Source organism: Pelodiscus sinensis, chromosome 7 (genome assembly GCF_052426305.1).
Source record: "Pelodiscus sinensis isolate ZL-2025 chromosome 7, ASM5242630v1, whole genome shotgun sequence".
Lineage (NCBI taxonomy): Eukaryota > Metazoa > Chordata > Testudines > Trionychidae > Pelodiscus > Pelodiscus sinensis.
In genome coordinates, this window is record NC_143058.1 from 75427015 (window position 1) to 75439049 (window position 12035).

Sequence of the window (12035 nt, forward strand, 5' to 3'; positions counted from 1 at the left end):
AAGTTCCAACTGCAGACTCTTAGTACTGGTAAGTAAGCCAGAGAGAACACAGCTGGACTCAAGATGCCAGGCTGAGTTTGCAGTAAGTTAAAAAACTGTTTAAATTACATATGGAATCATGATGCCATCTTTTAAATTCAATTTTCAGATTAGAATGGCACTTTAAATATGCTTGGAAAGCATTGCACCCCACTACAGTCTGGTGCTATATAAGCAAACATTCATTTATTTCTCAGCATTCACTTCATAAACGTCCCAAGGAGCAGTTCTTCCCTACTGTAAGTTTAACAGAGGTGCCAAAGCCCAACTGAATTATGGAAATTAAACAACCCTCTTATTTCTAGACTGTCCATCTAGTTCAGAGTTGAAACAAGCTGGGGGGACATCACAGGGAAAACTTGCATTGCTGATGCATTAAGTTTACCTGTTTTGTACTATGGATGTAAGAGCACAGATGTTTCAACAGATAAGCATGAGCTTACTGGTTACCCAAACGACTACATGGGTTCCTAGTCTAGCTCGCAGGGGGCTAGCTGCTGTCCATGGGGCAGCAGACAGGAGCCAGTATATGTGGAGAGCTGGCTGCCACCCCGCGTGTAAGCATGTAACCACTGAAATTTTAAGCAGATATACAGATAATCAATTAAATGCATTTAAACGTCCCTGTATCCAACAATGGGCTTCAGTCTCAATCTGGTGTCCATAATTAGTGGACAATAAAGCGATGAGGGCTTTTAAACTAGGTTCATCAGAGGGCTGTGATCTAAGCCCTGAGTTAAGTGGGAAAGTAGGATACCAGGAAGAAACACAAGGAGAAAGGTGCAACAAAGGAGGTCCCCTGATTCGTATGGAGAAAGTAGGGCAACCCGCTAGTTATCTAAGGTGTTTGTACACGAATGCAAGAAGCCTGGGAAACAAACAGGAAGAATTAGAAGCCATAGCACAATCAAAGAGCTATGAGGTGACTGGAATAACGGAGACTTGGTGGGATGACTCACATGACCGGAGCAATTTCATGGAAGGGTATAAACTGTCAGGAAGAACAGGCAGAGGAGAAACGGAGGAGGAGTTGCACTGTATGTAAGAGAGCAGTACGATTGCTTAGAGCTCCCATATTAGAGGGAGAAAAGCCTGTTGAGAGTCTTTGGGTTAAGCTTAGAGGCAGGAGCAACAGAGATGATGTTCTTGTTGGTGTCTTCTATAGACCACCAGATCAGGTGGATGAGGTAGACAAGGCTTTTTTCAAACAACTAAGAGAAACTCTCAGCTCACAGGCCCTGGTTCTCATGGGGGACTTTAACCACCCTGACATCTGTGGGAGACCAATACAGCAGTACACAGGCAATCCAGGACGTTTTTATAGACTGTTGAGGACAACTTTCTGGTACAAGTGCTGAAGAAACCAATGAGGGGCCATGCACAGCTTGACCTGCTGCTCACAAACAGGAAGGAACTAGTAGGGGTAGTAGATGTGGGTGGCAACCTAAGATGGCCAATTTCAGGATCCTGACCAAAGGAAGAAAGGAAAGCAGCAAAACAAACACCCTGGACTTCAGAAAAAGCAGACTGACTCCCTCAGAGGACTGATGTGCAGAATCCCCCGGGGATGCTAACATGAAGGGGAAAGGAGTCCAGAAGATTCGGAAGTATTTTAAAGAAGCCTTATAGAAAACACAGGAATAAACCATCCCGATGCACAGTAAGAGAAGCAAATGTTGTAGGTGACCCGCTTGGCTTAGCAGGGAAATCCTTGGCAAGCTTAAACACAAAAGGAAAGCTTACAAAAAGTGGAAACTTGGACAGATGACCAAGGAGGAATCATATATATAGTAGCCCAATGTCTGTGAGTCTGTAACGCAGAAATGCTGGCTGTTCCCTCTGGGCAGCGCTGTTGCCAGAAATGCTGGCTGTTCCCTCTGGGTGGCCCGTGTGCCGCTTGCTACCCCGTGGCGGCCCAGCTGAGCAGCACAGAAGTCAGCTGAGCACCATGGCGGGAGGGGAAGGGGGGTGAGGCGGTGACATACATGGCCAGGGAGTGGGACCTGGATGAGCATGCATCCTCGATGGAGACAGAGGAGAGCGGAGAGAGAGAGAGAGAGAGGCAGGAGGGGGAGAAGAGAAAGAGAGAGATGAAGAGAGAGGCAGGAGGCAGAGGAGAGCTGAGAGGGGGAAGGAGGCAGTAGGCGAGTGAGAGAGAGAAAGACAGAGCAAGAGACCGGAGGCTCAGGAGAGAAGAGCGAGATAGAAAGGGAATAGGATGCGGAGGAGAGACCCGGAAATCCTGTCTTATGACGGGCTATTGGCTAGTATAAACATATTGCTCAAAAATGCAGGACAGTAATCAAGAAGGCAAAAGCGCAACTGGAATTGCAGCTAGTAAGGGATGTGAAGGGTAACGAGAAAGCCCTCTTATTGCTAACATGCCTGTAGAAACCTATCAGGGATGGTGTGGGGCCCTTACTGGATGAGGGAGGTAACCTAGTGACAGAAGATGTGGAAAAGCTGAAGTACTCAATGCTTTTTTTTTTTTTGCCTCTGTCTTCACAGACAAGGTCAGCTCCCAGATTACTGCACTAGGGAACGCAGTACGAGGAAGAGGTGGGCAGCCATCAGTGGAGAAAGAACAGGTTAAGAACTATTTATAAAAGCTAGACATACACAGATCCAGGGGTCCCAATTTAATGCATCCAAGGGTACTGAGGGAGTTAGCAAATGTCATTGCGGAGCCTTTGGCCATTATCTTTGAAAACTCATGGACATCGGGAGAGGCCCCACATGATTGGAAAAAGGCAAATGTAGTGCCCAACTTTAAAAAAAGGAAAGGAGGACAATCCAGGGAACTATTGACTGGTCAGCCTCACCTCAGTTCATGATTTTTCGAAGGAGGGATCCTCAAAGAATCCATTTTGAGGCACTTGGAAGAGGGGAAAGCGATCAGAAATAGTCAACATGGATTCACCAAGGGCAAGTCATGCCTGACCAACCTGATTAGCTTCTATGATGAGGTAATTGGCTCTGTGGACATGGGGAAGTCTGTGGATGTGATGTATCTTGACTTTAACAAAGCTTTTGATATGATCTCTGCCAACAAGTTAAGGAAATATGGACTGTAAGGTGGCTGGAAAGCTGGCTAGATTGTCAGGCTCAACAGGTAGTGATCAATGGCTCAATGTCTGGCTGGAAGTTGGTTTCAGGCAGAGTGACCCAAAGATTGATTCATGGGCCGGTTTTGTTCAACATCTTTATTAGTGACCTGGATGAGGAGATGGATTGCATCCTCTGCAAGTTTGCAGATAACACTGAGCAAGGGGGATAGGTAGATATGTTAGAGGGCAGGGATAGGGTCCAGAGTGACCCAGACAGATTAGAGAATTGGGCCAAAAGAAATCTGATGAGGTTCAACAAGGACAAGTGCAGAGTCCCGCACTTGGAACAGAAGAATCCCAAGGATTGTTACAGGCTGGGGACCAACTAGCTAAGTAGCAGTTCAGCAAAAAAGGACCTGGGAATTACAATGGATGAGAAGCTGGATATGAGTCAGTGTGCCCTTGTAGCCAAGAAGGCTAATGGCATATTAGGTTGCATTAGGAGGAGCATTTCCAGCAGATCTAGAGAAGTGATTATTCCCCTTTATTCGGCATTGGTGAGGCCACATTTGGAGTACTGCATCCAGTTCTGTCCCCTCCCATAGAAAGGATGTGTATGCATTGGAAAAGGTCCAGTGAGAGGGCAACCAAAATGATTAGGGGACTGGAGCATATGACCTATGAGGAGAGACTGAGGGATCTGGGCTTAGTCAGTCTGCAGAAAAGTGAGGGGGATTTGATAGCAGCCTTCAACTACCTGAAGGGAGGGTTCCCAAGACGGAGAGAAGCTGTTCTCAGTAGTGGCGGATGGCAGAACAAGGAGCAATGGTCTCAAGTTACCGTTGGGGAGGTCTAGGTTAGTTTTTCCTAATATCCATTTCATCAGGAGGGTGGTGAAGCACTGGAATGGGTTACCTAGGGAAGTGGTGGAATCTCCATCCTAGAGATTTAAGTCCTGGCTTGACAAAGCCCTGGCTGGGATGATTTAGTTGGGGTTGGTTCTGCTTTGGGCAGGGAGCTGGACTCAATGACCTCCTGAGGGCTCTTCCAGCCCCAGGACTCTATGATTCTAAGTGACAGAGTGCTAATAACATTTCTTGAGTGCTCAGACTTCTAGTGCTATGTAGACAACCTCCTCCAGAAAATGTTATAAGCTGCTGAAACTATAAGCCTCTAACTGCATGTAAAAGGGATGTCAAACATGCCTAGTTGTGTGAGGCAAGGGAACTCTCCCTTATCCATCCTAACTAGTTTGGCAAACTTACTGATCTGAATGATCATTCTAAAGCCCGATATCTGGGATCCTCATTTGCGGCAGTTCCAATGCTCATTTCAACTATTCCGGGCCTTTCTCAAAATGGAGACATGTATGCATTGTGAAAAATCCAGGAGGTGAAGGGTGAGGAGAAGCTCTTCAACCACATCCCCATAATAATCATAAGATCACTCACTCACCTTCAGCTGGGCTTTGTTTGAAGCAGCACACTCTGTAAAACAAATGAAAATACCTCACATTTCCAGCATTGCCAGCTCCTACAAACAAACATGGGCACCAGAAATGCACGTACCAACTCTCCATCTCTCAGAGATACTGTCCCTGCATATTAACTCTCTGGTCCATCAGTCTCATGAGTGCAAAGTGGTACTATCCATAGCTTCCCCAAAGGGGGAATATGCCCCACAAGAGGGCCAATGGTGATACTGCCACTCATAGCATTAGCCAGGTGCTGGAGACTGACAGGAAATCCTAAGAAAGCGGTAAGGAGGGAGACAGCAAGCAAAGCTATTCTCCATGTCTGGCCGAGTAATGAGCTGTGGTGTGGGCCAATTCTTGCACTCCAGCCATTACACTGTGGAGCAGGTAACTGCCTCCTAGAATCCCAGGGGGAAAGGGGAGCAGGGCTAGATATGGGGCACCGAGAGGAGGGGAGAGGGAGCAGGACTGGCTGTGGTATAGTGCACCCATTGAACTGGGAGGCTACATCAACTCTAGCTATTGTTGGGAGAGGGTAGCTTTAGATTACAGCACCGGTTGAATAGGAAGCCACCAGTGCAGGTTGCCATGGGGAAGTGCTGAACAAGCACATCTGCAGGCTGGTTTGTCCCTTTTCTTATTCACCTCTGGGGCTGCACCAATCAGCTCCACAACCCATTGCAGAACACAAGTCAAGGCCTTCCTGCTGGGGTAAGAATGCAGCAAAGGATGTTTCCTCTCCCTCCACCTGTAGCCCTCAAACAATTACATAGCATAGGCTTCCTATTAATAGGCTGATTACTCCCTGGACCACCATCTACCTTCATGCTCACAAAGCAACCCAGGTCAAATGTCAACAAAATGTCTGAAGCCAACAGGGAGATAATGGTGAGAGCATAGGCCCAGGTTATTCCACAAGCCAGCTAGTCATGCTGTGTTACAGGAAGTGCCACTAGCTGTCTAATAATGATTCTCCATTTTCTCTGTTCCCTGCATATTCTACTTACCAATGCACTTGTATACGGGCTGCTAGTCTAGTCCTTCCCTGATCTAATTAACCCTGAATTAAAGAATTACCAAGTGAAGCATATGCAGCCAAGTCAGAGGAGTTTCTCATGGGGATGTTAAATATTGGTTAATTGGACAGTCGATTAACCTCATGAATTCTTATCGGTTAAGCAACTATTCTATAGTCCCCAGGGAGCGAGGCTGGCAACCAGCATGCAGCGCAGGATGCCAGGCGGGAGCTGGTCTGCTAGAGGAGCCAGTTTAAAAACCAGCTCCCCTCAAGGACCAGCTGCCTGTTATCCTGTGCTGTTGCCTCTGATACAGAGACACCAGCACAGAGTGGCAGCAGCCCCTGTCCAGAGAGGGGTCTGAGCTCCCGGACCCAGTGGAAGCCAGAATTGAGAACCAGGTCTGAGCTGGGCTGCTGGCCAGCCTGATAAAAAATTTACTGGCAATGGGAGTGGGGATTTAAAGCATGTAGTCTAGAACTCTTGCTTATCAGTTAATCAACTACACTATTATATCCCTAATTTCGCAACTGATTCAATGTTAGAGAGCATTACAGCAGCAGAAGGGAGAACAGCAAATAATTCTGTGCTAAAACCAGCAGGAAAAACAAACAAACATCATGACCTCCAAGAGAACTAAAGTGGCAGGCAGAATAAGTAGCACTATTTCCAAAGCAAAAACTAATTCTGGAATATCAAGTATGCTAGAAATCAGACCCAGAGTACAAACTTCCCTGACTGTCATCTGTGCTGGGATACACTGCTAGCTACTTTCCTCCAATTCACCAAAGTGTCTCAGAACTTACTCTTGCTGTTTTGAGGGGTGCTGGCTGGTTTCTCAGGATACTGGGAGGAATCAAAAGTTACATTCTTCCCTGGTGTCTGGGCTAGTTCAGAGGCTGTAAATAAAAGGATACAGGCAGTCCCCGGGTTACATGGATCCGACTTACATCGGATCCCTACTTACAAACGGGGTGAGGTAACCCCGCACTAGCTGCTTCCCCCCAGCAGACCAGGGAGACGCGAAGCTAGCACCCCGCCCACCCCCAGCAGACCAGGGAGACGCGGAGCGGCTTTTCTCAGCAGACACCTCAGCTTGAGAATAAAGGACTGAGGGAAGTGAGGTGTGGGAGAATAAAACTGAGCTCTGGAGAAATGTTTGGCTAGAGTTTCCCCTACAATATGTACCAGTTCCGACTTACATACAAATTCAACTTAAGAACAAACCTACAGTCCCTATCTTGTATGTAACCCGGGGACTGCCTGTAGTTTAAAAAATGTGAAAGGCACAAAACACATTATAGAAAGCTATGGATGTCACAGCCAGAGTTCTTTGCCCAAAATCATCTCCTACATATTAACCTAATTTCCCAACCTTTTCAAAGAAGTATCTGGTACAGCTCTCTTCTTTCTTTACTCTCTTTGTAAGTAAATTTAGTACTTGTGAAAGGTTCTTTGAGACTACACTCTTCTATTGAGCCACAAGACAGATACAGAGTAAGTATTACCTAAGTGCCAACATCCTGGAAGGGCTATCCCTTGAGGTGAGAGAAAAATTTAGTCATGATTCTTGGTCCTCTGTCTGAGGCTGCTGAACCAGACTGTGTGGTAATGACTTATGTATGTTGACATCTTCTCTCCACTGGGAGCTGAACTAAACTCACATTTTATTGACTCCCAATAATTATCAGCATGGACTGGATTTGAACTGTTAACTTGAACTCAAAAGGCTACATATTGCATTAACAGTCTTGAGACATCTAAACTTCAATCAGTTTACTCAACTAAGACTTCAGCAGTACTAGCCAGAATCTCCCATTCCACCTGGCTTGCGCTAACCCACAACGGAGCTCTAACTGTTCCAACCTTCAAGCTCAGCCAGCATAACTAAAGGATGGATCAGATCAAAGTCTGCTGTGGGATTATGGCGCACACAGTGGAAAAGTAGACCTATGGAAGCCCAGCACAAGGGTTCATCATTATAGTAAGGGAAACCCAGAGCACCAGTGATTAATGCCTGAATTACTGGTGATACATAATTCTGGTGAATGTAAATGTTTCTGCATTAACATATACAGAACGAGGACCATTATAATATGAGAGTTGCCGTACAGAAGGAGCAGTTACCAATATATACAAATCTTGAGCTTCTGTTACTCAAAACTTTAGATCTCAAGTCTATTGTAAAACATTCAAAATAGTACTTTAAATACAAGTAAGTTACAAGAAAAGCTGCCAGTCTAAAATTCCAGAAAGAGTTTATCTACTTGGTAATACTGAAAAGGAAGACATACCTAGCTCTGCCATCTTGCCATGACGTTTTGGAGTCTGGAAGGAGTAAATTTCACCACCACCTGCGTTGGGGCCATTTCTTAAGGAATCTGTTAGAAAACATTTAATCATGAATAAATTTTTTTTTTTTTTTTTAAAGAGAAAACATTGACACATTCCTGAGCCAAAAGAGTCAAGACTAACACTTATTGCACTTGAAAGAACTGTTTATGTTATAGAAGTGAAAAAGCCCATGGCTATGTCTACACTGGCCCCTTTTTCGAAAGGGGCATGCTAATTTTAAACTTCGGAATAGGGAAATTCGCGGGGGATTTAAATATCTCCCGCGGATTTAAATAAAGATGTCCGCCGCTTTTTTCCGGCTTGGGGAGAAGCTGGAAAAAAGCGTCTAGACTGGCCCGATCCTCCGGAATAAAGCCCTATTCCAGAGGATCTCTTATTCCTACTTTGAGGTAGGATTTCCCTATTCCGAAGTTTAAAATTAGCATGCCCCTTTCGAAAAAGGGGCCAGTGTAGACGTAGCCCACAAGTATTCCAAGAGGCATTAGAACTCAACCACACACAGAGTCAAAGTTCATGATCAGTGGGCACTCTTCCTTGAAGGCAAATAATTGTTTGCCAAATAACCTGGCCACTTACAGTTTGCAAGAGTTTTCTGAATTAGACACACGCTGTATCTTCTCCACAAATACCTTCAGCACATGTCCCAAGAATAGCCACATAGTTCTGTTCCTCCAAGATCTCCTGGGCTTCATCATCATCGGAAATGTTCTCAAGTTTCTTCACAAATTTCTTTACATTGAGTGCAAGTTGGGCTCTGTCCTTCCGAACTTTAACACCTGGAATCACAACAACATTAGCTTCTAGTCAGCTAAATTTAAGTGTTAATAAATGGTTTTGCAGTAGTACCGCGGAGGCCCCGTGGTGGATCAGCCACTTTCCTTCCCCTCAAAGCTGTGCTAGGGGCTGTACAAATAGAATAAAAATCACAGACCCTGTCTAAAATGTTTACAGTTTAAAATTACCAAAAACTACAGCGAATGATTCTGGCTTTTAGCATTCACATGGAAAAATCCTAAGAACATAAAAACGGCCATACTGGGTCAGACCAAAGGTCTATCTAGCCCAGTATCCTGTCTGCCAACAGTGCAGTGGGAGTGAACAGAAACAGGGAATCATCAAGTGATCCCTCACCTGTCGCCCACCCCCAGAGAAACAGAAACTTAGGGACACCATTCCTACCCATCGTGGCTAATAGACTTAACCTACATGAATCTATCAAACCCCTAATCATTTTTGCTGCCCTTTTCTGAACCATTTCCAATGCCAATATATCTTTTTTGAGATGAGGTGACCTCATCTGTATGCAGTATTCGAGATGTGAGCATACCATGGTTTTATATAGAGGCAAGAAGATATTTTCTGTCTTTAGTCTCTATCCCTTTTTTAATGTCTCCTAACAAACTATTTGCTTTTTTTGACTGCTGCTGCATACTGAGTGGATGTTTCCAGAGAACTATCCACAATGACTCCAAGATCTCTCTCTTGAATAGTTTTAGCCAAATTAGTCCCCATGTTATTGCATATGTAGTTGGAATTATTTTTTCCCCAATGTGCATTACTTTACATCTATTATCGTTAAATTTAATTTGCCATTTTGATGCGCAGTCACTTAGTTTTGTGAGGTCCTTTTGAAGCTCTTCACAGTCTGCTTTGGTCTTAACTATCTTGAACAGTTTGGCATCATCTGCAAATTTTGCCACTTCACTGTTTACCCCTTTCTCTAGATCATTTATAAATAGGTTGAATATGATGGGTTCCAGGAGAGACCCTTGGGGGACCCCACTAGTTACCTCTCTCTACTTGGAAAACTTACCATTTATTCCTACTCTTTGTTTCCTGTCTTTTAATCAGTTATCAATCCATGAAAGTTGTCTTATCCCATGATAACTCACTTTACTTACGAGCCTTTGGTGAGGGACCTTGTCAAAGGCTTTCTGGAAATCTAAGTATACTATATCCACTGGATCCCCTTGTCCACATGTTTGCTGACCCCCTCAAAAGAACTGTAGCAGACCAGTAAGGCATGATTTCCCTTTACCAAAACCACATTGACTTTCCCCCAACAAATTACATTCATCCATAAGTCTGAATTTTATTCTTTGCTGTAGTTTCAACTAATTTGCCCAGTACTGATGTTAGACTTACTGATCTGTAATTGCCAGGATCACTTCTAGAGCCCTTTTTAAATATTGGTGTCACGTTAGCTATCTTCCAATCATTAGGTACAGAAGCTGATTTAAAGGATAGGTTATAAACCACTGTTAACAGTTCTGCAATTTCCCATTTGAGTTCTTTCAGACCTCTTGGGTGAATGCAATCTGGTGCCAGTGACTTGTTACTGGTAAATTTATCAATTTGTTCCAAAACCTCCTCTAATGACACCTCAATCTGGGACAATTACTCCGATTTGTCACCTAAAAAGAATGGCTCAGGTTTGGGAATCTGCCCAATATCCTCAGCCGTGAAGACTGAAGAAAAGAATTAATTTAGTTTTGCCACTATCACTTTATCATCTTTGAGTGCCCTCTTTTAGCATCTCAATCATCCAAGGGCCCCACTGGTAGTTTAGCTGGCTTCCTGCTTCTGATGTACTTATAAAACATTTTTGAGTTTTTGGCTAGCTGTTCTTCAAACTCCTTTTTGGCTTTTCTTATATTTTTTGCACTTAATTTGACAAAGTTTATGCTACTTTTTATTTTCTTCACTAGGATTTCATGTCTACTTTTTAAAAAAATCTCTTTTTATATGTCTCTGCTTCTTTTACCAAGTTAAGCCAAGCCACAATGGCACTCAAGACAGCACCTGTTTCAACAGTCAACTGTAACTTGGAACTGATTCGGGTTTGCAAGTAAAACTTTAACATGACTTTTGTTTCATAGTTACTTCCAGACTTCATACCAATAGCCACTCCAGTAATTACATCAGTGAAATTCTGGAATGTAACTGCCACTGCAGAGCTGCAGGTATCAGGATGTGAGTCCCACAAATGTGCTTGTCCAGAGAGATTCACAGTCAAAAGCACACAGAACACCATCAAAAGAAATCCCAAGTCAAATTTTTAAAAAGGAGGCACTTACATGACACTACAGCCTTTGGGAATATACAGGTTGTTAAGATTCAAAATTTTCAGGAGCAACTAGTGATTTTAGGTGCCTTGGTTTTCACATACCAAACACAAAATGCCTTTACAGCGGCCTCATTAGTAAGAAGTGTTATGCACTCACTATCTGAGCAGACTCCTCCAAGATGCTTACTGCTGGGCACCCAGAAGCTACCAATCATTTTGACAATCCTGAACTTGTACCCATTTCAATATCCGCAAAATAAGACGTCTGTTTACAGGTAAAACAGCAATACCTCCGTTATCAGCAATGTGCTTCAGGACATCTTCATCAGCCACAAATCTGGCTTCCAGGACCTTGCTCTTCTTTACCTCCAGCTGATTCATAGCAGACAATCTGCAATGCCCGCGAGCAATAACTAGGCAAGAAGAAGCGGGCATTGCTCAGCCACCCCGCATTGTACAAACCTGCAGCTCCGCACGCCCTTTCGGGGAGCACAGCCCGCCGCGCGCACCCCGCCCGCAACAGCCAGGAGGCTAAGCACGGGGGCTTCCCACGGGGGCTAGGGGCGCTGCAGAGGACTCAGAGGGGGGGGCTCAGAGGGGCCTCTGCACGGCGCTGGACCCAGCAGCTTTGCAAAGCGGCTCCTGGCCTTCCCCGCGCTCCCGGAAGTTGTAGCTGCCTCGAGCTCCGATCCCCCCCCCCCCCGGGCTCTCCCGGCCGCAGGACACCTCCGCGAGCCCCTCTCCGCCCCGCCCCACGACTCACGGCGCACGCCAAGGCCGGGCAGCAGCAGCGCGAGCCGGCGGGCGCCAGGCTCATCCTAGGACGCGCAGCCTCTCGAGAGGGCGGGGCCTGCGCTGCCCCAATAGAAACGCGATCGCCGGGGCCGCTGACGTACTTGTGCCCCACCTCCGTGGGAAAGAGGGCGGGGCCAAAAGGGCGGTTGCCCCCCCCCCCAGACTCCTCCCCCTTGTAGCTGTCACGCCCCGGGAGCCGGGGGGGGAGCGCGCGCAGCGTACTTCGCGGAGCCCCGCCGGCC

At 45.6% G+C, this 12035-nt stretch overlaps 1 protein-coding gene across 6 annotated transcripts in view; it reads right to left on the bottom strand.

The window, feature by feature from the left end:
- Positions 1-12035, bottom strand: part of ORC2 (origin recognition complex subunit 2) — a 34482-nt gene that overhangs the window by 22112 nt on the left and 335 nt on the right. The window contains exons 1-6 of one of the 6 annotated variants that reach the window (XM_075934295.2): positions 12016-12033; positions 11289-11411; positions 8561-8707; positions 7871-7957; positions 6383-6475; positions 4542-4573 (exon numbers count right to left, since the gene is read on the bottom strand). In XM_075934295.2, the coding sequence (XP_075790410.2) occupies positions 4542-4573; positions 6383-6475; positions 7871-7957; positions 8561-8707; positions 11289-11379 (450 nt within the window). In that variant the 5' untranslated portion in view covers positions 11380-11411; positions 12016-12033. Of the gene's footprint in view, positions 1-4541; positions 4574-6382; positions 6476-7870; positions 7958-8560; positions 8708-11288; positions 11412-11761; positions 12034-12035 lie in introns of those variants that run through there. The other 5 variants (XM_089779892.1, XM_075934294.2, XM_075934299.2 and 2 more) reach the window with 5 other exon arrangements.